Here is a 25,470-nt window from a genome sequence, read left to right as displayed (position 1 = left end):
ACATAGTACTGGAAGTCCTAGCCAGAGCAATCAGACAACAAAAAGAAATAAAAGAAATCCAAATCAGTAAGGAAGAAGTAAAACCGTCACTATTTGCAGATGACATGATACTCTATATAGAAAAACCAAAAGACTCCACCAAAAAAATACTAGAACTGATAAATGAATTCAGTAAAGTTGCAGGATACAAAATCAATAGGCAGAAATCTGTTGCATTTCTATACGCTAATAAAGAAGCAGCAGAGAGATTAAAGAAACAATCCCATTTACAATTGTACCAAAAATAATAAGATACTTTGGAATAAAACCTATTAAAGAGGTAAACAACCTGTATCCTGAAAACTATAAAACACTGATGAAAGAAACTGAAGACAACACAAATAAATGGAAAGACATACTGTGCTCAAGTATTAATTGGGAGAACAAATATTGTTTAAATGCCTATACTACCCAAAGCAATCTACAGATTTAATGCAATCCCTCTCAAAATACCAACAGCATTTCTCACAGAACTAGAACAAACAATCCTCAAATTTATGTGGAACCACAAAAGACCCGATAGCCAAGGAATTTTGAAAAGGAAAGTTGGAGGCATCACGATTCCGGACTTCCAAGTTATATTACAAAGCTGTAATAATCAAAACAGTATGGTACTGGCACAAAAATAGACATATAGTTCAATAGAACAGAATAGAAAGCCCAATTATATGGTCAATTAATCTCGACAAAGCAGGGAAGAATATCCAATGGGAAAAAGACAGTCTTTTCCACAATTGGTGTTGGGAAAACTGGTCAGAAACATGTAAAAGAATAAAACTGGACTACTTTTTCACACCAGACACAAAAATAGACTCAAAATGGATGAAAGACCTGTGAGACCTGAAACCATAAAAATCCTAGAAGAGAGCATAGGCAGTACCAGAGACTCACCTCAGCTTTAAAGACACACAGTGGCCATAGCAATATTTTTCTAGTTCTGTCTCCTGAGGCAAGGGAAGAAAAAGCAAAAATAAGCTGTTGGGACTGCATCAAAATAAAAAGCTTCTTCACAGCGAAGGAAACAACAAAACTAAAAGGAAATTTACTGAATAGAGAAGATATTTGTAAATAACATACTCAATAGAGTTAGTATCCATAGAAAGAACTTCATACAACTCAACACCAAAAAATCCAAATAATCCCATTGAAAAATGGGCAGAAGACATGAACAGACATTTCTCCAGACATTGCTACATAGATGGCCAACAGACACATGAAAAGATGTTCAATATCAGCCATTATCAGGGAAGTGCAAATTAAAACCACATAGAGATATCACCTAACATCTGTCAGAATGGCTAAAATCAAAAACACAAGAAACAGGTGTTGCCGAGGGTTGGAGAAAAAGGAACCCTCTTGCACTGTTGGTAGAAATGCAAACTGGTGCAGGCACTCTGAAAAACAGTACAGAGGTTCCTCAAAAAGTTAAAAATAGAACTACGCTACAATTCAGGAATCACACCATTGGGTATTTACCCAAAGAATACAAAAACACTAATTCAAAGGGATACATGCACCCCTATGTTTATAGCAGCATTATTTACAATAGCCAAATTATGGAAGTAACCCAAGTGTCCATCAATAGATAAATGGATAAAGAAGTGGTATATGTATATACAATGGAATATTATTCAGCCATTTAAAAAAATGAAATCTTGTCATTTGCAAGGACATGGGTAGAGCTTAAGAGTATAATGCTAAGTGAAATAAGTCTGTCAGAGAAAGACAAATACCATATAATTTCACTCATATGTGGAATTTAATAAACAAAGGAAAAAAGAGACAAACCAAGAAAAAGATTCTTAACTGTAACTATAGAAAACAAACTGATAGTTACCAGAGGGAAGGTGGGTGGGGGGATGGGTGAAATAGATGATGGGGATTAAGGAGTGTACTTTTCCTCATGAGCACTGGCTGATGTATGGAATTACTGAATCATTATATTGTACACCTGAAACTAATATAACTGTATGTTAACTATATTGGGATTAAAATCTTAATTAATTTTACATTAGGATGGATGAAAAAAAAATACCATGTTTCCATAGCTTCAATACCCACTTTATGCTAAAAATTTCCAAATCCCTAATACTAGCTCTCTCCCCTAAATGCTATACAGGTCCATATATAAAATGACTTGTTGACATCATCTGCATTTAGTTGTCTCCTTAAAATGATCTCTTCCCTCCCCATTTCCTCCAATTATATTCTCCATTTTGGTAAAATTGTTCCAACAATCCATCCACTCAAGCCAGAAATCTAGGAGCCATTCTTGAGTGTTCTTTTCTCTCACCATGAATACATCCAACATGTACTTAGTACCCATGACATGCTTTCCAGCCAGTGTTGATCCTATTTCTGGATTCCATCCAATTCTCTAATCCCATTTGCCACCATGATTTCATCTACATTACTAATAGCCTCCCATTACTTGCATCTTCTCCCATTTAGTCTATCCTCCATATTGGGGCCAGAATTCTCTCTTTAAAAAGTAAATCTTAAAATGTCACTATCCTGCTCAACCTTCAAGGTTTCCCTTTGCGATTAAAAGAAAATCTATCATCTCTACAAGGCCCCTGTGGGGCTGTCTCACCAACATTCTTTTAGTTCTCAAAATGCTATAATCTTGTTGCCTCTGAATGTGCTGTACACTTGGTTAAGAACACTCAGACTTCATATTGCTTCTTACAGGTCACTATAGCTTTCCTTGACCCTCCCACCCCCACCCCAGATTACCTTGTTCTTCACATCTCATAACACTCAGAACTCTGCACCCAGGCAATTAACTGGACAAAATATCTATCTACTCTCTCAGACTAAGATTAGGAAGGCAGAAACCACATACCCCTTTTTCACCACTTGATTTCTCAGTCCCTTCAACAGTGCCTAGCACAGCGTTGGTTCTAAATAAGTGTCTGTTGAAATAATGATTACACTCACTCCTGCATATAGCCAGCTATTTGAGTCTTCCCCTAATTCCCCACAAGGAAATCTCAACCTGTTATCCTCCGAAAGCATTTTTTTTTTCCCCAGAGGAATGAGTGAGTGACCCAGCCAAGTGAGGCTGATTAAAAGTCACTGGCCTCTTTAAGCGCGGGGCTTGGGAGTGGAGAGCTGTAGTACTAGCATCATGTGTAAATAATCGGAGGAGATCCAGGTCCTGAGCCCAGCAAACACGTGGGGCCTGCCGAGCGTGGAGAGGGCGGGCACCCGGGAGGAAGGTCGCAGGCGGCCGGAACGTGCTCGCGCCCGTGGCCGCCGCCCGCGGCGCGGCAGCCCGGGTGTCGGAGCGAGCGCACGTGCGCCGGCCAGACCCAGTGGAGGCAGTGTCCGGGCACTCGCGAGGAAATGGAGGGCGAGGTGCTGTTTAGGGGTAGGGAACAGTGTGGGTTGAGTTTCGCCCCGAGAGGGGAGAGCGAGGGAAGAGAAGCCCTGAGGGCCGGAGAGGAGACAGGGAGGATCACGAGCTAGGTAAGGCTGGCCGACCTAAAGCTTGGGAGGAAAGGGGGCGGGGCGGGAAGAGTCGCCGAATAAAAGCGCAGCCGGATCGCGTTGCGCGCTTATTCCGTGGTCCGGGTCGGAAGCGCTCACACCTGGAGCCCCGTGGTAGGGGTGCGTGGAGAGGCAGTGATTTAGGATCCCCGCCCCGGGTACGGCCTGGCTCAGAGCTGGCCCAGCGCCCCCTTGGCCGGACTTCCTCCTCCTAGCGGTAGCGGCCGCGGCCTCACCATCGCCCATGTCAAACCCCTCGGTAGACTCCGCCCTCCACTAGTGGGGGCGGGTGGGGGTGTGGCCCGTTTCCTCAGTGGTCGACGCTTGGTCGGCGTCCGCGTCAGCCGGAGCCCAGCGCGGTGACGCGGCACGTCGACGTAAGTGACGCGCAGGCCCGGGCCGCTCCTCCTTCCCTGAGTGAGTGCCGGCCCGGTCGGGGCGGGGGAGAAGAGGGAGGGCGGGGGAGGGAGAGGCGACCCGGGAGTCGTTGTGGGCCGCGGGCCGGACCGGGTCCCGGGACGGCGGGAGCCAGGGCCGGGCAGAAGGGTTGGCGGGCCGTTAGGGGGCCGCCACGGCTGTCGGGTCCCTTCCTCTGCCGGACTTGCGCGCCCCGGCGCCCGGAGCCTCCGGCGCTCTGCCCACCCCGCTTCAGCTCGCGTCTCCCGACTCCAATTAGGTCAGGCTCGGAGTCCCGCGGCCGCGGCTCCGGCCCCCAACGCGCGGCGGCCACCCGGCTCGCCTTTCTTTCTTCCCTCGCCTTCCTCTCCTCTTGCCTCACCCTCCCCCCTTCTTTTCACGTAGCTGGGGTTTTGTTTTTTGTTGTTTTAAGCTTTAGGGGTTTTGTGCCTCAGCCCGAGCTCATGGGTGTACATTATCATGCTCCTCTTTTGTAGAGCAACCCGACGGCCATGGAGGCCGAAGAGACGATGGAATGCCTTCAGGAGTTCCCGGAACATCATAAAATGATCCTGGACCGATTGAATGAACAGCGGGAGCAGGATCGGTTTACTGACATCACCCTGATTGTCGACGGTGGGTAGGGTGGTGGGTAGAGCAGCGAATTTGTGGCTTCCGTTCTTATCTCCCCTTCCCCCACCCGCCTTTTATACCCACCCTCTATGGCCTGTGCCTTTTGAGTGTGCGCTGGGACCTGGGTGGGGGACTTGTCAGTGTCCACTCACGTAGACCATGTTGCAGAATGCTAGTTGGCTAGTCACGCTTTCAACATAATCACCGCATCTTAACTTTTTTTGCAGGCTTTTTAAGTTTTCCCATTGCACACTGGTGTGCAAGATGATGGTGTTGGAGATAGGGAGGATATCTCTAAATGTTTGGATAATAGCCTTCTATTCATAAGCTGCTTTGAGGAGCCTTTCACAGCAATCATTTGGGAAGTGTTGATTCTTTCTCGTTTCCCAGATGGTCTTGGAGGGAGAAAGTGAGATTCCTTTGCAGCACTGGTACCCTCTTTGGGAAGCCAAATCAAATGGGGTCTTTACCAGTATTAGGAGTTGTCATTATAGTGGAGGCAGACGCAGCTTGGGTAACTTTTCTATTTAGTGAAAATAGGCATTTCAAGGCAGGCTATTCTTTATTATAGATACACTGCGTTGTAGGTCTGCTGCTTCCAAATATTAGGCATGTTAACATGTTTTCCATAACAAATAGATCCAGCTTTATGCTTATTCTATGGCTTTTTCTTCTCTCTTTCCAAATGATGTATGTAACATTTTGGGTTGTGTTTATATTTAGCAGTTTTAGATGAATAGGATATACCTTTGACTCTTGAAGTGGTAAGAAGCCCCGTACCTCTTTTAGTTTTGTAAACTGGCTTTTATAAAACTGACTTAAAAAGGTCTTTGAGGTAAAGACCTGGCTTTGTGTCTAATTAAGATTGAAATTTGTTAAGATAGCCGCTAGGAACATTCTGACTTTAGTTCAGTAATTTATATAGTCTTATGATTATATTATGGAGAAAGGTCTACTTTACATAATTTCCTACTTTGTTTTTTGGTTTTACTTTTGATTTTTGAATATATGTGACTCTTTTTTTTTTTCTTTTTAATCTAGGACACCATTTTAAGGCCCACAAGGCTGTTTTGGCTGCTTGCAGTAAGTTCTTCTACAAATTCTTTCAGGAGTTTACTCAGGAACCTTTGGTGGAGATAGAAGGTAAATGCTTGTTTTAAATACAATACTTAGCGAACATTTTAATTGATGAAGAAGTGTTAGTTAATTTAGCAAGATACCATGGGAAATAGGCATCAGTGGTTCCTATTAGGTGACTGGATAAATTGTTCTTTTGACACTTGAGAATTCTTACTTTTAGTAAATTGCTTGGTAAAATGATCTGTCAGGAAAAACTCTTACATTAGATGGTAGCTGTTGGTCTCTTAAAAGAGTCTCTTCCACTTCTAAAACCAGTGGTCACTCTCTTTTGGAAACGTATAAAAGTGAATTCCCATCTTTGTTCAGTGGGCTAAAGTTTCAGACTGGTGGGTTACAGTAGGTAGGTTATGCAGGTTACAGTAGCAGGTTCTTTACTAGCAGGGGTACATATGACATGCAGAAAATGAAGTGGGCTGCCACAATATGGAAAAGGCTAGGAAAGATGAACTGAAGTAGCATTCAGAAGTTCTAGTGGATAGAGTCTGGGATGGAAGGAATCATTCAATAGATACTGCCTTAAAGTAGAAAGTGATTTTTGTACTTGCTTGACTTTTATAATAATAGCTTCCCAAGTGCCAGCTATAGTGCTATGCAGTTTGTGTGCCTTTGCTGTGATTTACAGCAATCCTTTGAAATAAGTGGTATTATTTCCAATTAACACATCAGGGAACAGGCTGTAAATGGTTACATGCTCAGTGTTGTCCAGCTAGCAAGGGATTCACTTTGTACTATTAATTACTATGCTTTTGTCTTATATTGCTACATTACCTACCCCTCCCTGTCATCCAAAACTATAGGAAATAAATAAACTTGCCTAAGTAAATACAGAATTTTAGTTCTTTCAGTGTTCTTGCGTTTGGGTTTTGTATCTTTTTCATGGTTGTATATATTCTTTGTTATGAATGAGTTGCCTAGAAACGCTATTCCCTTGGGGAAATTTGGTGCCCTGGGGAGTAAAGAAAATGAAAAAGTTAAGCTTGTTCCTTTTTTTTTTTTTGGGTACATTCCAGTTTATCTAGCATTCTGGCTGATATATCCATAGATAATCTTTTCATTATCTGTGATGGACAGAGCCACAGGCATAATGGAAATCCACGAAGCTTACTAAAGTGAGAATCTAGCTGCCTATACGGTATTGGTTTCTATTACAGGGCAAGATTTCATCCATTCATTTACCTGAGGTACTGTGTGACACCAGGCAGGTAACTTTACTTCAGTTGCATATTTGCCTCCTCATCTGAAGAGTCCTCATTACTTTATAGGCTTGTAATGATTAATTGAAATAACATATGCAGAGTGCTGAGCATAGTGTTTGGTGCATTGTCAAAGCTTAATAAATTGGGGCTCTTTGCCAGATTTTGAATACCTGTTATATGTTGTGCACTATACTCGACCAAGGAAATGAAGAATTGATGAATAAGACAGCCCTTAAAAGAATTTGCAAATTTAATCACAGATTAGCAACAGATATAGAAAGGAGTGTAAAAAGTGTTACAGAGACTTTTATTGTGGAATGGTGTAGCTGAAGAGAGAGAATGAGTAGTTTAGTCCACCTTAGAGAGGGAAGATTTCCAAGAGGAGTTGACTTCTGCTTTTAAAGTGGAATCTTAAACAGTCAGTAAGTGGCCCAGGCTAGAATATGCTTTGCTTTTGGAGCAAGGAGTATACCTGGAGAAGTAGGGTCTTCTCTTCTAAAGACTAATCACCTTAAGATTGTTTCTTGTGCCTTTTAATACCTCTGACCTACTGTCTCCACTATAGTAGAGCACATACAAACCTTTAGTATTTAATATAGACAAATGAGAAAACAGAACGTAAGAACATTTCTGTTTTTGTTATTTGCCAGATTCAGGTTTAAAAAATCAATGTGGTTCAGTGTTTTCTTAAGCCATTAACTTTGGGATCACTGTACAACCTGTCTAGGTCACCTGGCTATTGAGAAAGCCCTGGGCATGGAATTCGAAAACCTGAGTTTTCTTTACTGTTGTCTGTTGTATAAGCTTGAACATGTTGGCTTCCCTTTTATTTTTTTCCTTTCAAATCTGTAAGATACGTCAAGTAATTTTGTATTATGTCATGAGCAGTTTGAATGTAATGACAGTCTGTGTTAAAGTCCTCTGGAGAATGCTTTTTGTTTTGTTGATTTTGGTTTGTTTTGTTTCTAGCAGGCAGTCAACCTGCTTTAGGTTCAGACTGCCTTTATGTGGATTGTGGATGCAATTCCAATTTAGTTTTCAAAACTTTTGTTGTGATGTTCAGGTCCCAGGTGTGCCGACCTGAGTGGTAGACCGCATCATAGTGCGGTACTCAAACCCTTTGCTCTGCTGCCTCAGCTCAGTTCTACACGTGTGTAAGTTGGTGGCTAGAGCAAGACTTCATTCAAAGAGGACCTTCTTCTAGTTCCCTCTTCTGACTTCTTCTGCACTTTAGCTCTTAGGAGCAACTTTCCCTGATCGTCTGCTAGAAAACTGGGGTTTTAGCATCCCTGTGCTGTCATATGCTTCCCACAGTGGGATCTGTTTCCTAGACAAAGCGATGAGAGAAAAAAAATAAGATTTCTCTCCATGCTCTTCAGATCATCATCCATTTCCTAGATATCGTCAAAAAGAAAAACTTCCTCTCAGAATTTAGTGCCTGCTTGGTGGCCACCAGCACAGGTGTGCAGCATCAGAACTGAACTTGCTTGGAGGCAGGGCTAAGAGGAATAATAACCAAGGATTTCCTGCCCCACTCATACTCTACATTCCCTTTCCTGGTTCTCTAGCCAGAAAGAGTTTCTTAGGCTTTTTTGTCTGTTCCTCCTACCCAGAAATGGGATTTGGGCTGTCTTCAAGTCTAAGCTGGGATATATTTGAGGAAAAATAAAAACGCAGGAAATTCAGTGCTCTTCTTTGAGTTTTGATTTCTCTCCCCAGCCTGCTTGCTTCTGTTTATCTTTCAGAATCCTTATATATTTGCTTTATGTATTCTTCCCAGGACTTATGATTGTAAGCGGTGGACAAGATGGAGTATGGAGTGGTAGAGTGTGCTTTCTTTGTCTTAGCTAGAATTGGAACCCCCATCTGTAAAATATGAATAATGACCTCACTCTATATATTTAGAATGCTGCCCTCTTTTGCTTCTTCCTAAGTGAAAAAAAGAAGATGCAGGTTAAGGTGTTCATATTAACTGTTTCTTTAGATACTCAGAAAAATTGTGTTCTCCTGCACACTTCTGTTATGAAAGGAGCAAGGGGTTAATTAGAAAGTGGGCTGAGATTTGAAAGTTACCAGACTAGTCCTGATGGAGAATAATGTTTTTGCAACTGTGCATCATCTGTTACCATGTCACTTACCTGGGTAGGTGGTATCAGTTTGGTTCATGTTAGTTAATTAGGTCAGTGATTTATTCCTAGGACTAGTGCTGGACTGGCGACTTAAGAAGCACCTAAGATGCTTATAAAAAAAGGTTCCCTATCCCAGTTTTGATCCTGAAGATCAGAGACCCATGCTTTTATTAGGTTTACAATGATTCTAATTAACCAAAATTGGGAACTAAGTCTACAGTTCCTTATTCAAATCCTTGGAGGCCAGATGTTTCTTGAAATTACAAATTTTCTAAGATAATGCAGTCTGTGTATTACATTACTCCCAAAGGGGTCTTAGGGTGACATCCTGTAACCAAATAATATTTTGGAAGAGTAGCATATTAATATTTACTCTAAATGGGATAAAGACTATAAATAGTCCCATGTCAGTTCAAATCAAATTTTGCTGCCAAATTTATGGGAAAACTCCTGGTCTTAAGAGATTTTGGGGACTTCGGGATTATGAATAAGAGATTGTGGGCCTGCAGTGAATGAAGTCATAGGTATTCAAACTCTTCCAAGCTGGCATGTTTCCTGCCATCATCTTATGTAAAAATCTTTATTTTGGACTTAGGAGTTGGGCCATCGAGGGTTGATTCTAGTTTTCATCACTTAAGTAACTTGCCAAAGTCACAGTTATTAATATCTCTGTGCCTCAGTTTTCCTATCTGTAAAATGGAGATTAAAGTTCTCCATAGGATTGTCATGTTAATACTTGTGAGGTGTTTGGAGTCGTGCTTGATATTTGCAGTATTATATGTGTGTGTTTGATTAAAAAATCAAAATCTTATTCCACTTCAGGAAAAATTTACAGGTTTTTAGAAAGGACTTTTGTTGCACTTTTAAATATTTAGTTAAAACTCCTTAAAAAAAGTTTTTAGTTACTCTCATATAATAAAAGAATAACATTGTCAAAAGATAACCAGGAGAATAAAGATTTAGGAGACTCAAAGTAACCTTCAAAGAATCCAGTTATTTTTAGTTTGTTTATTCAGGTGTATAAAGTGCCTAGGAAGAACATAAAAGCATTTTTGTATTTGCAGTTGTGTATATTGTGTGCAGTTTGGACATGGGCATTTCTTAGTGTAAAAATTCTTTTTTTTTTTTTAAAGATTTTATTTATTTGACAGACACAGCGAGTGAGGGAACACAAGCAGGGGGAGTGGGAGAGGGAGAAGCAGGCTCCCCGCGGAGCAGGGAGCCCGATGTGGGGCTCGACCCCAGGACCCCGGGATCGTGACCTGAGCCGAAGGCAGACGCTTAACGACTGAGCCACCCAGGCGCCCCTTAGTGTAAAAATTCTATGTTAAAAATAGTTTTCTTCTGGGGTGCCTGTCTGCCTCAGTCGGTGCAGCATGTGACTTGATAATTGGGGTTGTATGTTCAAACCCTAATAAGTTGGGTGTAGAGAGTACTTAAAAATCTTTTAAAAATAAATAAAGTAGTTTTTCTTTGTTTCAGTAGATTTTTGTAGACTTGTATTAGCAGATTGAAATAATAATATATAGCATTGAAGAGCACAAAAAAAATAGAGTATCTTTTGGGCCAAAATTTAAACATAAAACTTGTAAAGAAAAATTGGAATTGTGTAAGCTTAATTTTGAAAGTGACTTTAGCTCTTACTCATTCCTATTTTGTGTATCTGCATCTTAGAGAGCATTGTGTTAGATACTGTGAGGTGAGTGTACAGAAACAAAAATCATTTCCCTCAAGTAGCTTAGAGTCAAGAGATGCCCATGAGTTGTAATTGTCAGAACAAGTACAGAGTTCAGCCAGTGGGGTGGGGAGGAGCATTAAAGAAAGTTTCATTAAGTATGTGGCATTAGAATTGGGCCTTCAAGGGTGCTAGGATTTGTACAGAGATAAAGTGATTAAGCATTCAGGAAGGAGGGTAAATATTAATAAAGGCAAGGAAGCTTTAGAAATGAAGAGTTTGAAGATCAGTATATAGTATGGGATTTATAGAGTTTAAAATTTGGAAGGGAAAAATAGTGGTAAATAGAAAAAATAACGTGAAGTACCTTGAAATAAAGGCAGAGTGGTATTTTATTTGCTGAGCTGTGGAAAGCCCTTGAAGATTTGGAGCTGAGTTGGTGCAGAGATCCCTGGCAGGAAAGTAGCATGTCTGACCTGTAATAACCCATTCATGTATTTGAGTGGTAGGTTTTACCATCGTAAAGGCCTTAGAAATTTTTGGGAAAGATCTTAAAATAGTTTGGTAGTTACTGCTGGAACTTGGTACGGTCTTACTGTACTGTTAATGAGAATTTCACCAGGAAATAATTTTCCAAAATTCAGATACTAACCAGGTTTCAAACACTGAGCTTTTTTTCTTTACTAATGTTAGAAGATTTGAATCAACATGCATATATGCTAATGCACATATTTTTTTTATAGGTGTTAGTAAAATGGCCTTCCGTCATTTAATTGAGTTCACATATACAGCAAAATTAATGATACAAGGAGAAGAAGAAGCCAATGATGTATGGAAAGCAGCAGAGTTTCTACAAATGCTAGAAGCTATCAAAGCCCTTGAAGTCAGGTAATTACTTTCTTAGTGACACACAGTTATATTCGGTCATGTACACCTTGTTAGTCAAGATTTTATTATATGTGTTATACCATAAAGAACTGACTTTTTTTTTTTAAAGGTTTTATTTATTTCTTAGTGTAGAGAGAGAATGAGATAGAGAGCATGAGAGGGGGGAGGGTCAGAGGGAGAAGCAGACTCCCTGCTGAGCAGGAAGCCCGATGTGGGACTCGATCCCAGGACTCCAGGATCATGACCTGAGCCGAAGGCAGTCGCTTAACCAACTGAGCCACCCAGGCACCCAAGAAGTGTCATTTTAAAAGTAAGAATATTTAAGGATCTATAAAATTCTGGATACTGATTGCTCTTTCTCCCACACTTGATTTCTTGTCCTTACGTAAAAACTGCTAAGGATAACTAAAGTAGCATGTTTTGTACCTAGTAAAATAAGGAGGACTAGGCAGCATTTAAAGGAGTTGTTTGTGTCCCTGTAAACTGTTTTGTTGGATTTGAGTTGTTAATTGCACCAAGCCATACTCTAAAAAGGGTTTGGCTTACCAAGATTAACCTAGTACTGTTTAAAAATAAGTGAGGAAATGGATGAAGATTAATAGACCAGATGGGGGCGATGATCAGTGAAGTTAGAAATATGGTAGCCAGTATGCATGCCATTTAAGTCTGTATACTTGCTAGATGAGCTAAATCTAGCTCTGAACTCTGAAGCACCTAGTGCAAAGAAAAAGGAAAGAAAAATCCTAAGTTACATTATTCATGGTTATGAGAACAAACCAGTTGCTTAGGAGCCATTCCTGGTATTAAGACACAAAATTTCTCGTAGAAAGTATTAAAACATTAAATGATATAACGAATAAAGACTTCCAACATCTTGCATAAAGAATAGTGGTACTGTAATATAGTGACTGAGAACAAGAGCTCTGGAGTCTGTTTGCCTGGATGATATCCTAGCTCTACCACTGTGTGGCTTTTATGAAGTTACTCGACCTGTCAGCAGCTTGGCTTCCTCATCCATCAAATGGGGATAATGGTACTTTCTACATAGGATTACTTGTGAGGGTTGAATGAATTAATGCATCTAAAGTGCTTAGCATGGTGTCTGGCATATAGTACTCTAAATGTGAACTGGTCTTAAAATTATTTCCTGGCTCTGTTTCTTTTCTTTTTTTTTTTCTTTAAAGATTTTATTTATTTGACAGAGAGACACAGTGAGAGAGGGAACACAGCAGGGGGAGTGGGAGAGGGAGAAACAGGCTTCCTGCTGAGCAGGGAGCCCGACCCCAGGACCCTGGGATCATGACCTGAGCCGAAGGCAGATGCTTAACGACTGAGCCACCCAGGCGCCCCAATTCATGATCTTAGTATAGGTCGTTGCTATAACACTAAAGTGCAGTTTGGTAAAATCAATTACAAATGGAGCAACATAATTTAGTCCAAGTCACTGGTGTGGTTCAGTCAGAAGATATAATTTAGAATAATTCTAAGAAATAATTGAACTATAATCATCCAAAAGTACCATTTCTCCATTTTAATTAGTTTGATGACAGAATTCGGGATTAAACCAAGAGCTTGATGTGTACATATTCTCTAATGCCTAGTGCCTGGCACATAGTAGGTGTGTGGTACACATTTGTGAATGGATGGATGGGTGCATGCTGATAAAGACCAGATCAGTACTCTTCTGTAGAGAGAGCTGAGACATGGGCAACAAAATCGAGGTGTGTTGAGGTTATGTTATTATCTGATGATGTCATACCTTTTCAAAATGGAAGTAAAGAGAATACAGTATGGATGGGACAACATCAGATTCGTGGTTAAATCCTGGATGAGAACCTTCTGGAAAAATGTTCTATCTGTGTGGTCCCCTTGCTGCTCATAGTAGTGAGTAGTATATCACTATGGGGAAAGTTCTTGGTGGCAGAAGAGTGGAACTTATTCTGACAATACTCTAGGTTGGATTTGGGAGGGTTAGGAATTGAGTTCATGTGTATAGTTATTGGGAGATGAAGGTAAGAACAACTGGGCACAGCTGTTTTCCCAAGCCTATTTATTTAGAACCTTTTAGAAGATTTATTATTATAACACAGTAATTACAACCATAAGTGAGTGCTTTTTAGAGTAACATGTTGAATTGTTTCTTGAACCAATTAGGCATGCACTATACTCTGAAGAGTTCTTTACAAACAGGAAGACAGCAATGTTATATGTATTGGCTCTTTATAATGCAATTTAGGAATAAAAATTAATTTAGTTGTGGTTAAATTGGTTAAGGCAATTCTGTATTGAGATTATTATATAATGTTTTGCAGATACAGAAGGTGAATTAGGTCCTGTTCTCACATTCGCAGTATGCAAGTATTTTTGGAATATAGTGTCAACTTTTTGAATGACACTGAGGAAAGTATAAGGACCTTATTTTGCTTTGCTGGAGTTGCATTACTGTTTATTCGAAACTGTAGGAGAGGGTTCTTGATGTTTGATGGGAGGCAACAGTTGCCTTACAGATTTTTCCTCTCCCAACTTGTTGAGGTATAATTTACATGTAAAACAATTCACCAGATTAATATTGAGTTTGAATTTTGGCAGTTGTATACAGTGGTGTAATCACCACCATAATCAAGATAAGGGAATATTTCCATCATCCTAAGTTTTCTCATGACTAGTCGACCCTGATCCCCAGCCTCAGTTATCCATTGATTTGATCTTTATCACTATAGTTGTATTTTATTTAGGATGTCATATAAATGGACTCCTACAGTGTAGTTTTTGTGTTTGACATTTTGCATTTAGCATTATGTTTTAGAGATTTGTCATTGTTGTTGTGGGTATTACTATTTCGTTCCCTTTTATTACCAAGTAGTATTCCATTGTATGGCTGTACCACCTGTTGATGGTTTTCCAACTATTACGAATAAAGTGGCTGTTCTTTCATTTCTCAGTAAATACCTAGGAGTGGAATAGCTGGGTTGTATAGTAGGTGTGTTTAATTTTTTTTAAGAAACTGCTAAACTGTTTTCCAAATTGTTGTGCCATTTTACATTCCAACTTGTAGTGTATGAGAGTTCCCATTGCTCCACAGCCTTGCTAATTCTTGGTATGATCAGGCCTTTTCATTTTAGCTGTGTTAGTAGGTATATAGTGGTTTTAGTTTGCATTTCCCTTACAGCTAATGATGAGCATTATTTCATGTGCTTTTTTGCCATATGTTTATCTTCTTTGGCAAGGTGTCTAGATTTTTTGCCCATTTTTAAATTGGGTTATTGTCAAGAACTCTGAAGGGTCAGATTTTATCCTATCTGCAAGCTGTAAGTTGGCCTGCCAGTTTTTTTGAATGCTGGCAGAAGACAGGAGACTCCTGAGTCAGAGAGAGGGGACTTCATTTCTCTCACAGCATAAGGAGCAGCATGGCTCCATGCTCATATCAATTTTTCTTTCCCTCCTCAGCCCCCACCCAAATCCCTTAGGGGTGACAACAGTGGCCTTAGGTGTGTGCTGTACTCACAGTGGTTTGCATTACATTTGAGGAAACTGCAGTGTTTTTATAATGAGCTGCAAGCAAACCTGCCGGGAGGGGCCATTATCCTTATTATACTGGGTAATAAATGAACCTCTCCTCCACTTGATAAGACAAGCTTCTCTTCTAAGGCTATTTGCTATGCAGACAACCCTGAAAAGATCCAGAACAAAGGTATCTTTGTTTATAAGACTTATAGAAACATGAGGGATCCGTGGAGAGTTATCATCCAACAGTATCCTTGTTTCTACATTATTTTAGCTTCTGGTAAATTTTTCCACGAGTATACTACTCTATGAGCACTCTCATTAATCTGATCAATAGGGACTGGGTCCTAATCCATTCAGTTTTTTTTCCACACTGGGTTTAATTAAGGCAACTATAAACAGAACTTGAAGCAGGAGGATGTGGCCACCCTGCAGTGCTGAGTTTAACCATCCATTCACTCCCCTAAGGTCCTGAACTCAACCAACTGAATAAATCCCTAGAAAGCCAGGTAGCTTTTATCTTTAGTCTCTGTGTTGACTTTTCCACTTAGTCTTAAGCATTAATCCAAGTATAGCAAGATCTTTTAGCACTTGCACAGCCTCTGCATTGGCCCACTGGGAGGAAGTCTAGGGCAAGTCTATCATCCATAATAACCCTAACCAATGATTTGAGGCTGACATGAATGACTTCCAGGACCCAAGTGGTATCATTGATCACATAGGCTTAAGTGAGGCACAAATTTTGTATCACCTTTTTAATTTGGATGATTCCCATTGTAGGGAAAACTACCCATGGAGCACACATAAGTAATAAGTCAGTTATTCTTCTAGGAAACTCCCCCAAGTACCCAAAAGTTGCCTTATTTTGGAGGGATCATCACTCTAGTCATCTGAGAACTAAACTGATCTATTAGTGGTGTTTCCTTAAAAACTAGATGATTTCTTCTACCCACCCCCGAAGTGCAAGTCGGCCTACTTTTAGGGAGGGAAGTTAGTACCTGGCTCTCATACAAGACATATGGTCCATGGGGCATATAGGTGGGTCGGAAAGAAAGTGTTGTTTACAATTGTTTGTGCCCTAGAGTAGGACCTTCATCCTTCAGGGGCACAAGTCTCAGATGTGGCTTCCCCCTTTCCCTGATTGAACCTGGTCCTTGTTTTTTGGAGGGATTGTCTGAGGGCAGTCAGCTCAAACCATTCTGTTTGTCATGTGCACCTGAATGCCAGTTGAGTGGTAATTATCCACCTCATGAACTGAGCCTCAGCTTTGGGAACAGTAGTGGGGCAAATATGGAACATGTAGGAGCTTGGCCATCCCCTGCTGTTTCCAAAAGACTTCTTGGTATAGTTAAGGGAAATGATCATCAAATCATGGTCAGAGTCATTGGGCAGGGGAGGACAGATCCAGCAGTTGATTTAAAGTTGCTTGTAACAGTTGGGGAGAGCTGCATCAGAGCATTTTCCTACAGAGGAAGGCTATCGGGGCAGTTCTAAAGGACAAAGACCATTAATCCCTTCCTCCCCCATACCTCCTGGAGTCTTAAGATTTTTTTTCTCATGTGTCAGGGTTGTTGCTCTCCCTTCACCTCCATATAATCAAAGGCATTTTCATAAAACTTAAGAGACCCATTGTATCTCCCACTTTGACTCACAAGGGCCGCTCTTTTTTTTTTTTTTTAAGATTTTTATTTATTTAGAGAGAGCAAGCGAGTGTGAGCTGGGGGAGGTGCTGAGCGGGAGGGAGAGGGATAAGCAGACTCTGTGCTGGATCTCAGGACCCTGAGATCATGACCTGAGCCAAAACCAAGAGTCAGACACTCAACCGAATGAGCCACCCAGGCGCCCCACAAGGACCACTCTTAAGTGTACCTGGCACGCAGTTTATTCAACCAAGTGGTCATTATTTTTAGGATCTAAGATGATGTCAGTTCAATAAGAAAGTCCAGATGACTGAACTGGAATTAAGTTTGAATCTGCTAAGCCCACTTTAGACTGAGCTGTCACCTGGAAGAGACACCAACCAGGCTGTGCCAGGGTTGCCATTGCAAGGGAAGGAGAAGGATTGTGTCTGAGAATGGTTAGGGCAGAATTCAAACTTTCCGGTTTGATTTCTATAACTTCCCACTCATTTTGTCTTGATCATTATCCAGGAAGCAGAGAAGAGATGGTTCCTTTCTGGGGACAGCTGAATTCGATGACCAAACTGCCTTACTCAGATTTTTGGACAAAGAGGAGATAAGGGAAGTAGAGTCAGAAATCTTCCTAAGTCAGTATTGAAGGAGGCTTTTGCAATGCTCTACATTATCTATATCTGTGCATGGTAGGGAGCTTGCAGGGTTCATCAATACCTTGACTGTCAGCCAGTTGTCAAGTAGCTTTAGGCACAGAATGATCAGACTGCAGATGATTCAGACAGCTAAACATATGACACAGATTCGTCTCAAGGGCACAGTGGTGTGGCCAGAACCAGCAGATAGTCTGAAACAGCAGCACTGCATCCTTAAAAAGTGTCAGCAGTGGTGAGACGGTATGGATAGCCCTGGGATGGGGTCAAAGGTCCAGTGTAGTCAGTCTTTAGGAACAGTCAGAGACAATGCTCTGCGCAGTGTAGCCGCCTTCACCACGAGACAAATAGGCCAGCTTTTGGCGGGTGTCACATGTCTGGCATCCAGTGGCAACTTGTATATCAGAAGCATAAGGTCCTTTACTTTATGTTGTCTGTGATGGTGGATATGTCAGCATGTTCAGAATAACACTGGATCTAGGGGGTCAGTGATGAAAGTCTAGGCAATGCAGGCTTAATCAGCAGCTTCATTCTGGTTAGTATCATTAGAGAACAGGCCCTAACCATGGGCATCTGAATCAGTGATCCAAATAGTTTGATCAGCAACTGCTATTTGTTTCTACAGTTGTGGTCCTGAGGATAGATGTCTTTAATCTGCCAAGATTTCCAGCTCTTCCAAACAGCTGGGTCATTGGCAGCAGCCCAGGAGTCAATAAAATATATGGTTCATTGTGGAGAATGTCATCCAGGGCTGTGAAGAAAGCTTTTGAGTTCTGCCCTCTGAGCACAAGGGACCACATCCACTTTTGGTTTTGCATAGTTGATGCTAAAGCTGAGCATTTGCAGCAGCCCAGTGAACAACATCAGTCTTGAGTTTAGCCAAACCATCAGTGAATCAAAGACCTCATTCATTGATCTAGTGGCTTTCTTTGGGGAACAGAGTTGGGGGAGCTACCATTTTTTTCATGTAAAGCCAAGAGGTCAGCTGCTTTCTTGAGTGTCTTTTTTTTTTTTTTTTAAGATTGATTTATTTTAGAGCGAGCGAGGGAGTGGGGGAAGGGGCAGAGGGAGAAGGAGAGAGAATCTTAAGGAGACTCCCTGCTGAGCACGGAGCCTGACTCGGGGCTCCATCCCACGACCGTGAGATCATGACCTGTGCCGAAACCAAGAGTCAGACCTTCACCCGACTGAGCCACCCACGTGCTCCTTGAGTGTCTTATTTCTATTTGAGAAGTGAGACTTGGTGGGCATGTTTTACCTTGCTGGTTGTGAAGTCTTGGCTGATGCACTCCCAAATGGCAGTATCAGGCTAGAGAGCCTCAAAACCTCAATGGATCAGGCATCAGTTTTAACAGCCCAACAGTGAGCTAATCCTTTCTTTTCAAAGGGAGTGTACCTTCTAGATGTGTCAGGGAATTGACAGGTACAAAACCCAAGGTATACCTTGTGGGTGGAGCCTGACTCCTTTTGTCACAAGCTTTAATCTGCAAAAGCATCAGTCTCAAAGACTTCTAGTTTGAAGGGGCCATTAAGAGTTGTAGGGCCCCCAAAATAGAGAATGTGCCACAGCTTGATGGGCAACTTCCAGTGCAACTTTTTGGTTGGAGCTGCACTTAAAAGATCCTGATTTTCAGATTAGCTGATGTAAAGAAGAAAGTAGAATGCCCAAGTGAGGTACATGCTGTTTCCAGTACCCAAAAAGGTTCAATAAGGTGCCGACCTCATTTTCATTAGGGAGAGGGAGGAGGTAAAGAAACATAGTTTTTCGTTTACTGCCGGAGGGACTGAGTGTTGTGAATCCACCGTACTTAGTCCCAAGAAACTTCACTTGTTGAGCAGGCCTCTGAATTTTGTTGAGGGTTCATCAACACCTCGTCCTGGAGATGTGCTAACATTGAGGTCAGGGCCTTTGAGACAGACTTCTAGCTTTCCAGTCAACAGGACATCAAGATTGTGTAAACTTTAGACATCACGAGATAGAGACACTCATGCTAAACCCTGACCAGCTGCTGGTGGCATCTGTCAGGGGGTTTCTTCCAGTAGCTCTTCCCATTTGGGACAATCCATATCTGATATTTATAGAATAGGGCAGTGTAAATCCATACCAGTTCCTGCTCTACATTCAGATGTCAAAGCAACAATAGTATGTAGAATCAGCTCCACCCACAGGGTTAAGACAGCCTCCCTTTCCTGCTGTGAACCTTGCCCAAACCCCATTAGTTGAATGTAAGTGCCTCCTCTGCCCATGGTAGGATGGTGAGTTGGACACCTGAATCTAACAGAGCCATGAAAGTTTGAGTTGTTCCCAATCCTGAGTTTCCCTCCACATCCTTGGATGGGTATGTGGTGTCTTCACTATACCCTTGGGGACAGGGAGGCCTTGGCTCCACCCCTGGTTATCTTCCTCCAAGCAGGTATGGGGGGAAGGAAAGTAGAAGAGGAAAAGATATGGAGGGAGAAAGTGACACCATGCCAGTGAGCAAGGCATATTTACTTTTGGTTTCAAGCAGATGAAAGCTGCGTGTGGCTTAACTAAACATATCTCAAGTGTTTTCAGCCCATCAAAAGCCCTCTATCAGCCAGCAAGGTCATCATTACTGACACCATTTATTTCCGTTTTGGGGACCCCTTGATTCAGCTGCCTTGTCCACATTGCTTTTCAATTGGGGCTCTAAGTTTTTTTAAAGATTTATTTATTATCTATCTATTATTTATTTATTTTTATTTAAGAGAAGGAGGGCAAGCACACAAGCAAGGGGAGGGGCAGAGGGAGAGGGAGAGAATCTTGAGCAGAGTCCCTGCTGAGCGCAGGTCCCAACATGGGGCTTGATCTCAGGACCCTGAGATGATAACCTGAGTGGAAATCCAAGAGTTGGATGCTTAACCCACTAAGCCTCTCAGGGACCCCAGGGCCATAAGATTTATATGCCTTTTGGCTGACTCAGATGACTTGCACATTGGTGGCTTTGTAAAAAAGGGTATACATTAATCCTGGACATTTGCTGCCCTGTTGTCATGATAACAACTCTTATGTTTTTACCTGATTTAACATAAAAGTTGGGATTTTCAGGAGGCCTGACCATAAGAATTTACATTGTTTTGGATTCTTTTCTCATTCTCTAGTGACTCATCTTCGTCAGCATTATAAACCCAATTGGCGGGAAGATTTACTAGTCAGCCCCAAGAGCGCCATAGCATCCTTATGGCAGCCAGGACATACTGCAGAAAAAAAAACCCTGAGACCTTTTACAGTCCTCTCCACATGGATCTAAGGTAGACAAGACAACACTGCAGGAGAGGCTGAGCCCTGTGATGGCCCAGGTGTTGCCATTCTTCTTGATGAGCATCATGTTGCCCCCTCGTCTTTCTTTTCTTTTTTTTTTTTTTAAAGATTTTATTTATTTGACAGCACAAACAGGGGGAGCGGCAGGGAGAGGGAGAAACAGGCTCCCCGCTGAGCAGAGAGCCCGATGCGGGGCTCAATCCCAGAACCCTGGGATCATGATCTGAGCCAAAGGCAGATGCTTAACAGACTGAGCCACCCTCATCTTTCACATGGACTAGCCAAAGTTCTAATGACTCATTTCTGTTAGTAGCAGTTGCACATTACCCTCCTGTCACCCTTGGTTTAGGTAACTTGTCTGTAATGGGGCAAGACCATCTGTCTACCCCTGTCCGCACCGTGAATCTTTGTTGTTTTGATGAGTTAAACTTAAGGCTGACCAACAGGTTGGCAGGGAAGTCCTCCCCCAACCCTGGGAGAATTTGCAACACCAGGAAACCATTCTAGCAGCTGTCCTTGAACTTACTGCCCAGTACACATCCTGCAACTTCCCACTTTTTCCTCATTATAGGTGTTTCAGTTTTCTGAGGCTGCCATAACAAAGTACCACAAACTGGGTCCAACTGAAATTTATTGTCTCACAGTTCTGTAAGCTGGAAATCCTAAATTACAGTGTTGGCTGGGCCAAAAGGCTCTAGGGGAGGATCCTTCCCTTGCGTCTTCTAGCTTCTGCCAGCCCCAGGGGTTCCTTGGCTTGTGGCAGCATGACTCCAATTTTTGCCTCCCTCTTCATTCGTGTTGCTGTCTTCTGTCTCATGTGTGCACGTGTCCAAATGTACTTCTCCTTATAAAGACAGAGTTGTATTAGAGTAGGGTCCACTCTAACGACCTCATTTTAACTTGGTTACATCTTTGAAGACTGATTTCCAAATAAGGTTACATTCACAGGTATCAGGGGTTAGGACTTCAACATATCTTTGAGGGACACAATTTAACTCATATAGTAGGCAATTAAATGGAAGACCATGCATTGCCCAGGTGACCCTACAGTTTGGTCAGCATTTTTGCTGCCAGCTCCAGTGGACTTCCTCACATCCCATTATTTGCTCCTTGGGGCCTCATCCTTTGTGTTCCAGAAAACCTTGTCTTTTTTTGGCATCCTTTCCTTGTTGCCAAAACCTGGCAAGAAGTGTGACGGATCTGAGATTTTACCCTATTTGCAAGCCAGCAAGTTATCCTGCATAGTTTCATGGATGCTGATAGAAGATATGAGACTGTTAAGTCAGAAAGAGTTTACTTTTTGCACAGCAAGCAGCATGAGTTTTATATTTGTGCGTTTTCCCTTCTCCCCCAAAGGGGTGACATAGAGTGGCCCAGGTGAATGCTGTGCATCTAGTTGGTTTACATCACAGCTGAAGCATCTCCAGCTTATTAGGAAGCCCACATCTTAGGGAATAGGCTGGAAGCAGACCTGCCCAACCATCGCTCCAGAGGGAGCCATACTCTGTCTTTCCAGATTGCTGGCTGTACTGCAGATAGCCTTGAAGAGAGTCCAGAAGAAAAGCTGTCAGGACAGGAGATGTGCAGAAACATGAGACTCATGGATAATTGTCTCCCAATAGTTGTCTTCTCTTATTGAGGGTATTGGATTATGAGAAAACGTTTTATACTGTCTGTATGGAGCTTTGGCAGGTATATTTGTGCACGTGTTTTGTCCTGGTCTGTGGCTTGCCTTTTTGTTCTCTTTTGTTTGTGGCTTGCCTTTTTTAACTATTTCAAAGGGCACAAGTTTTTCATTTTGATGAAATCTATCAATTTTTGCTATTAAGTTTTCTTCTTTTTGCATGCTATTTAAGAAATCTTTCAGTACCCCAATTTTGCAAAGATTTTCTCCTACCTTTTTCTTGAAGTTAGTTTTAGTTCTTATGTTAAAGTTTGTGGTCCATTTTGAAATAATTTTTGAGTGTATGATTGAAGAGTGGTGGTTGAGGTTTATTTTCTCCATATAAAGACCACTTGTTCCAGCACCATTCTTAAAAGTTCTTTCCTCCATTAAATTATCATGGAACCTTTTTTTCAAAAATCAGTTGAAAAAGTGGGTCTATTTCTGGACTTTACTCTGTTCCATTAATCTTCATGTCTGTCACCAATACAGCTTTACAGTAAGTCTTGGAAATCAGGTAGTATAAGTCTTCCGATCTTGGCTTTTGCTTTTCCATATAAATTTTACTATGAACTTACCAATTTCTTCCCAGAAGGATTTCCATTGGCTTTATCGATTTTTAAATCCATACATTATGTATTTCAGGAACAAAGAAAACTCAGCTCCACTAGAGGAAAATACCACAGGAAAAAGTGAGGCAAAAAAAAGAAAGATTGCAGAAACTTCAAATGTTATCACTGAGTCATTGCCCTCTGCAGAATCAGAACCTGTTGAAATTGAGGTGGAGATCGCCGAAGGCACAATTGAAGTGGAAGATGAAGGCATCGAAACGTTGGAGGAAGTGGCTTCTGCCAAGCAGTCCATAAAGTACATTCAAAGCACAGGTTCCTCTGATGAATCCGCCCTGGCACTGTTGGCAGATATTACCAGCAAGTACCGTCAAGGTGATAGAAAAGGGCAGATAAAAGAAGAAGATGGTTGTGCATCTGACCACACAAGCAAACAGGTAGAAGGTATTGAAATTGTGGAACTTCAGCTGTCACATGTGAAGGACTTGTTCCATTGTGAGAAATGTAACCGTTCATTTAAATTGTTTTACCATTTTAAGGAACACATGAAATCACACTCCACTGAGAGTTTCAAGTGTGAAATATGCAATAAAAGGTATCTTCGGGAGAGCGCATGGAAACAGCACCTCAACTGTTACCACCTCGAAGAAGGTGGAGTCAGTAAGAAGCAAAGAACTGGGAAAAAAATTCACATATGTCAATACTGTGAGAAACAGTTTGACCACTTTGGACATTTTAAAGAGCATCTTCGAAAACATACAGGTAATTAGCAAATCTTTTATGTTAAAAGTATATTTTTCCACATTCACTGCAAGTCTGAGTGTCTAATCCTTTATTTTTTTTTATTTTTTTTTTTTTAAAGATTTTATTTATTTACTTGAGAGAGAGAGAATGGGAGATAGCACGAGAGGGAAGAGGGTCAGAGGGAGAAGCAGACTCCCTGCCGAGCAGGGAGCCCGATGCGGGACTCGATCCCGGGACTCCAGGATCATGACCTGAGCCGAAGGCAGTCGCTTAACCAACTGAGCCACCCAGGCGCCCTAATCCTTTCTTTAAATGAGTTACCACAGAAGCCATCCTCCTGTATTTTCTAATATGCAGGCTGAGCTCACATTGTTCTCATGATACTAGTTTATTGAAATATTGATACTTTAAAAGTAAAATCGTATCAGTTTTGAAAGTAGTTGTTACTCTTACACCTTACAATTTTTGTGTTTTTAAAAGACATATACAAAACAGTTTGTGATTATTTACTAAGGATCATAAATTATGAAATCCTAATTAAAGAGAAACTTCACTGTTACTATTTTTACATTTCCTGTCTCTCGTTTATACATTACACAGATGTGTACATTTATGAACAATCCCTGGCGTGTTTATACCTTTGCGTACATTTGGTCACCTGTTTTAATCTGGTAGCTAGGTAGGCAGTATATGTTCATCTTCCCACACCTCTTCAAGAGCACACAGTGTCAGGACTGATGGACAGCCAGGAGATGAGAAAGCTAAAGTCTTTTACTGCCCTCCTCCTGGGAGTCCCTCTCAGGCATTCAGGAGCCATCCCTGGGAGTCTCACTTCGGGCCTCTGGTCCTTAGAGTCCTGCATCCATCCCCTATGCCTGTTTTTCCCCTGTCAGATTCTCTGTCTTTCCACTTCCCAAGCATTCTTTGCTAAGTCTCCTGTGTCACACACAGGAGTTACCAGCTATGACTTGAATCTTGTGTGTGGGGAGAGCAGTGGATATGGTGTGCTAAGTGTCAGACTCTGGACCCTTGTTCCCAAGTTCTGTGTGGTGACTAAAGCTGTTTAAACTGTTTAATACAGTGAATACAACATAGGTATTCCATACTATTTGGAGTCTTTGCTGGAGTTTGGAGAATTTCTAAGAAATTTTTTCATAGATCCTTTGCTGTCCTAAGCTGCTCGCTGCATACTGCTTGAAATTGAGGAAATGGGTAGATTCAGATAAATGGGGGTCTCCCTCACTTTTAAATGCTTGGTATCAATACTCAGGGACTGAATAAATGCTTGGTATCAATATTTAGTGGTTACATGAGAAAGAATCTCATACTTAAGTCTCCATATGGATTTAAAAAGCTTTAGGGTACTAGTTTGGGTAACTAATAGGCATTTATGAAATCTTTTAGGAAAATGCTTTCTGATTTTCAAACATATAGGAATATACCTATTGTATATTTAGAAACTGCCTATAGTAATAGTTTTTGGTCCTTAAATATTCATGTTTTAATGTAGATTAGTTTTGCAAAAACACTTGCTATATCAGCAGCACATTAAATTAGTAAATAAATATTACTTGGTAACTAGTATGCTTTGATAAGGGTTTCCAGTGTCCCGACAGATAATCAGTCACTTCTGTCTTCTAGTAATGTAAAAGTAGAAGCAATTGTCTCTCTCTCTCTTTTTTTTTTTTACATTACCTGGTGACTTACTGTTAAAAAACAGGCAACACAGACTATTTTAGAAGTTTTAAAATGTGCTTTCCACATCCTATTGTATTTTGGATTAAACAGCAGAATATAGAGCTAAAGTATATTATGTTGTATGTCTTTATAATTAC

The 25,470-nt window shown here is 41.3% G+C and overlaps 1 protein-coding gene across 5 annotated transcripts in view; it reads left to right on the top strand.

The window, feature by feature from the left end:
• The first annotated feature begins 3,319 nt into the window (after positions 1 to 3,319).
• The window catches only part of ZBTB35 (zinc finger and BTB domain containing 35), a 29,220-nt gene continuing 7,069 nt past the window's right edge, over positions 3,320 to 25,470 (top strand). The window contains exons 1-6 of one of the 5 annotated variants that reach the window (XM_028098047.2): positions 3,320 to 3,510; positions 4,425 to 4,563; positions 5,602 to 5,703; positions 11,444 to 11,588; positions 22,968 to 23,328; positions 23,431 to 23,653. In XM_028098047.2, the coding sequence (XP_027953848.1) occupies positions 4,440 to 4,563; positions 5,602 to 5,703; positions 11,444 to 11,588; positions 22,968 to 23,328; positions 23,431 to 23,653 (955 nt within the window). In that variant the 5' untranslated portion in view covers positions 3,320 to 3,510; positions 4,425 to 4,439. Of the gene's footprint in view, positions 3,511 to 3,887; positions 3,949 to 4,033; positions 4,208 to 4,424; positions 4,564 to 5,601; positions 5,704 to 11,443; positions 11,589 to 22,967; positions 23,654 to 25,470 lie in introns of those variants that run through there. The other 4 variants (XM_028098044.2, XM_028098046.2, XM_028098045.2 and 1 more) reach the window with 4 other exon arrangements.

Source organism: Eumetopias jubatus, unplaced genomic scaffold (genome assembly GCF_037043125.1).
Source record: "Eumetopias jubatus isolate StellerSeaLion01/CBP00866 unplaced genomic scaffold, mEumJub1_p1.0 scaffold_5, whole genome shotgun sequence".
Lineage (NCBI taxonomy): Eukaryota > Metazoa > Chordata > Mammalia > Carnivora > Otariidae > Eumetopias > Eumetopias jubatus.
Note: the sequence above shows the minus strand (reverse complement) of the source record. Positions and strands in the feature narration are given on the sequence as shown.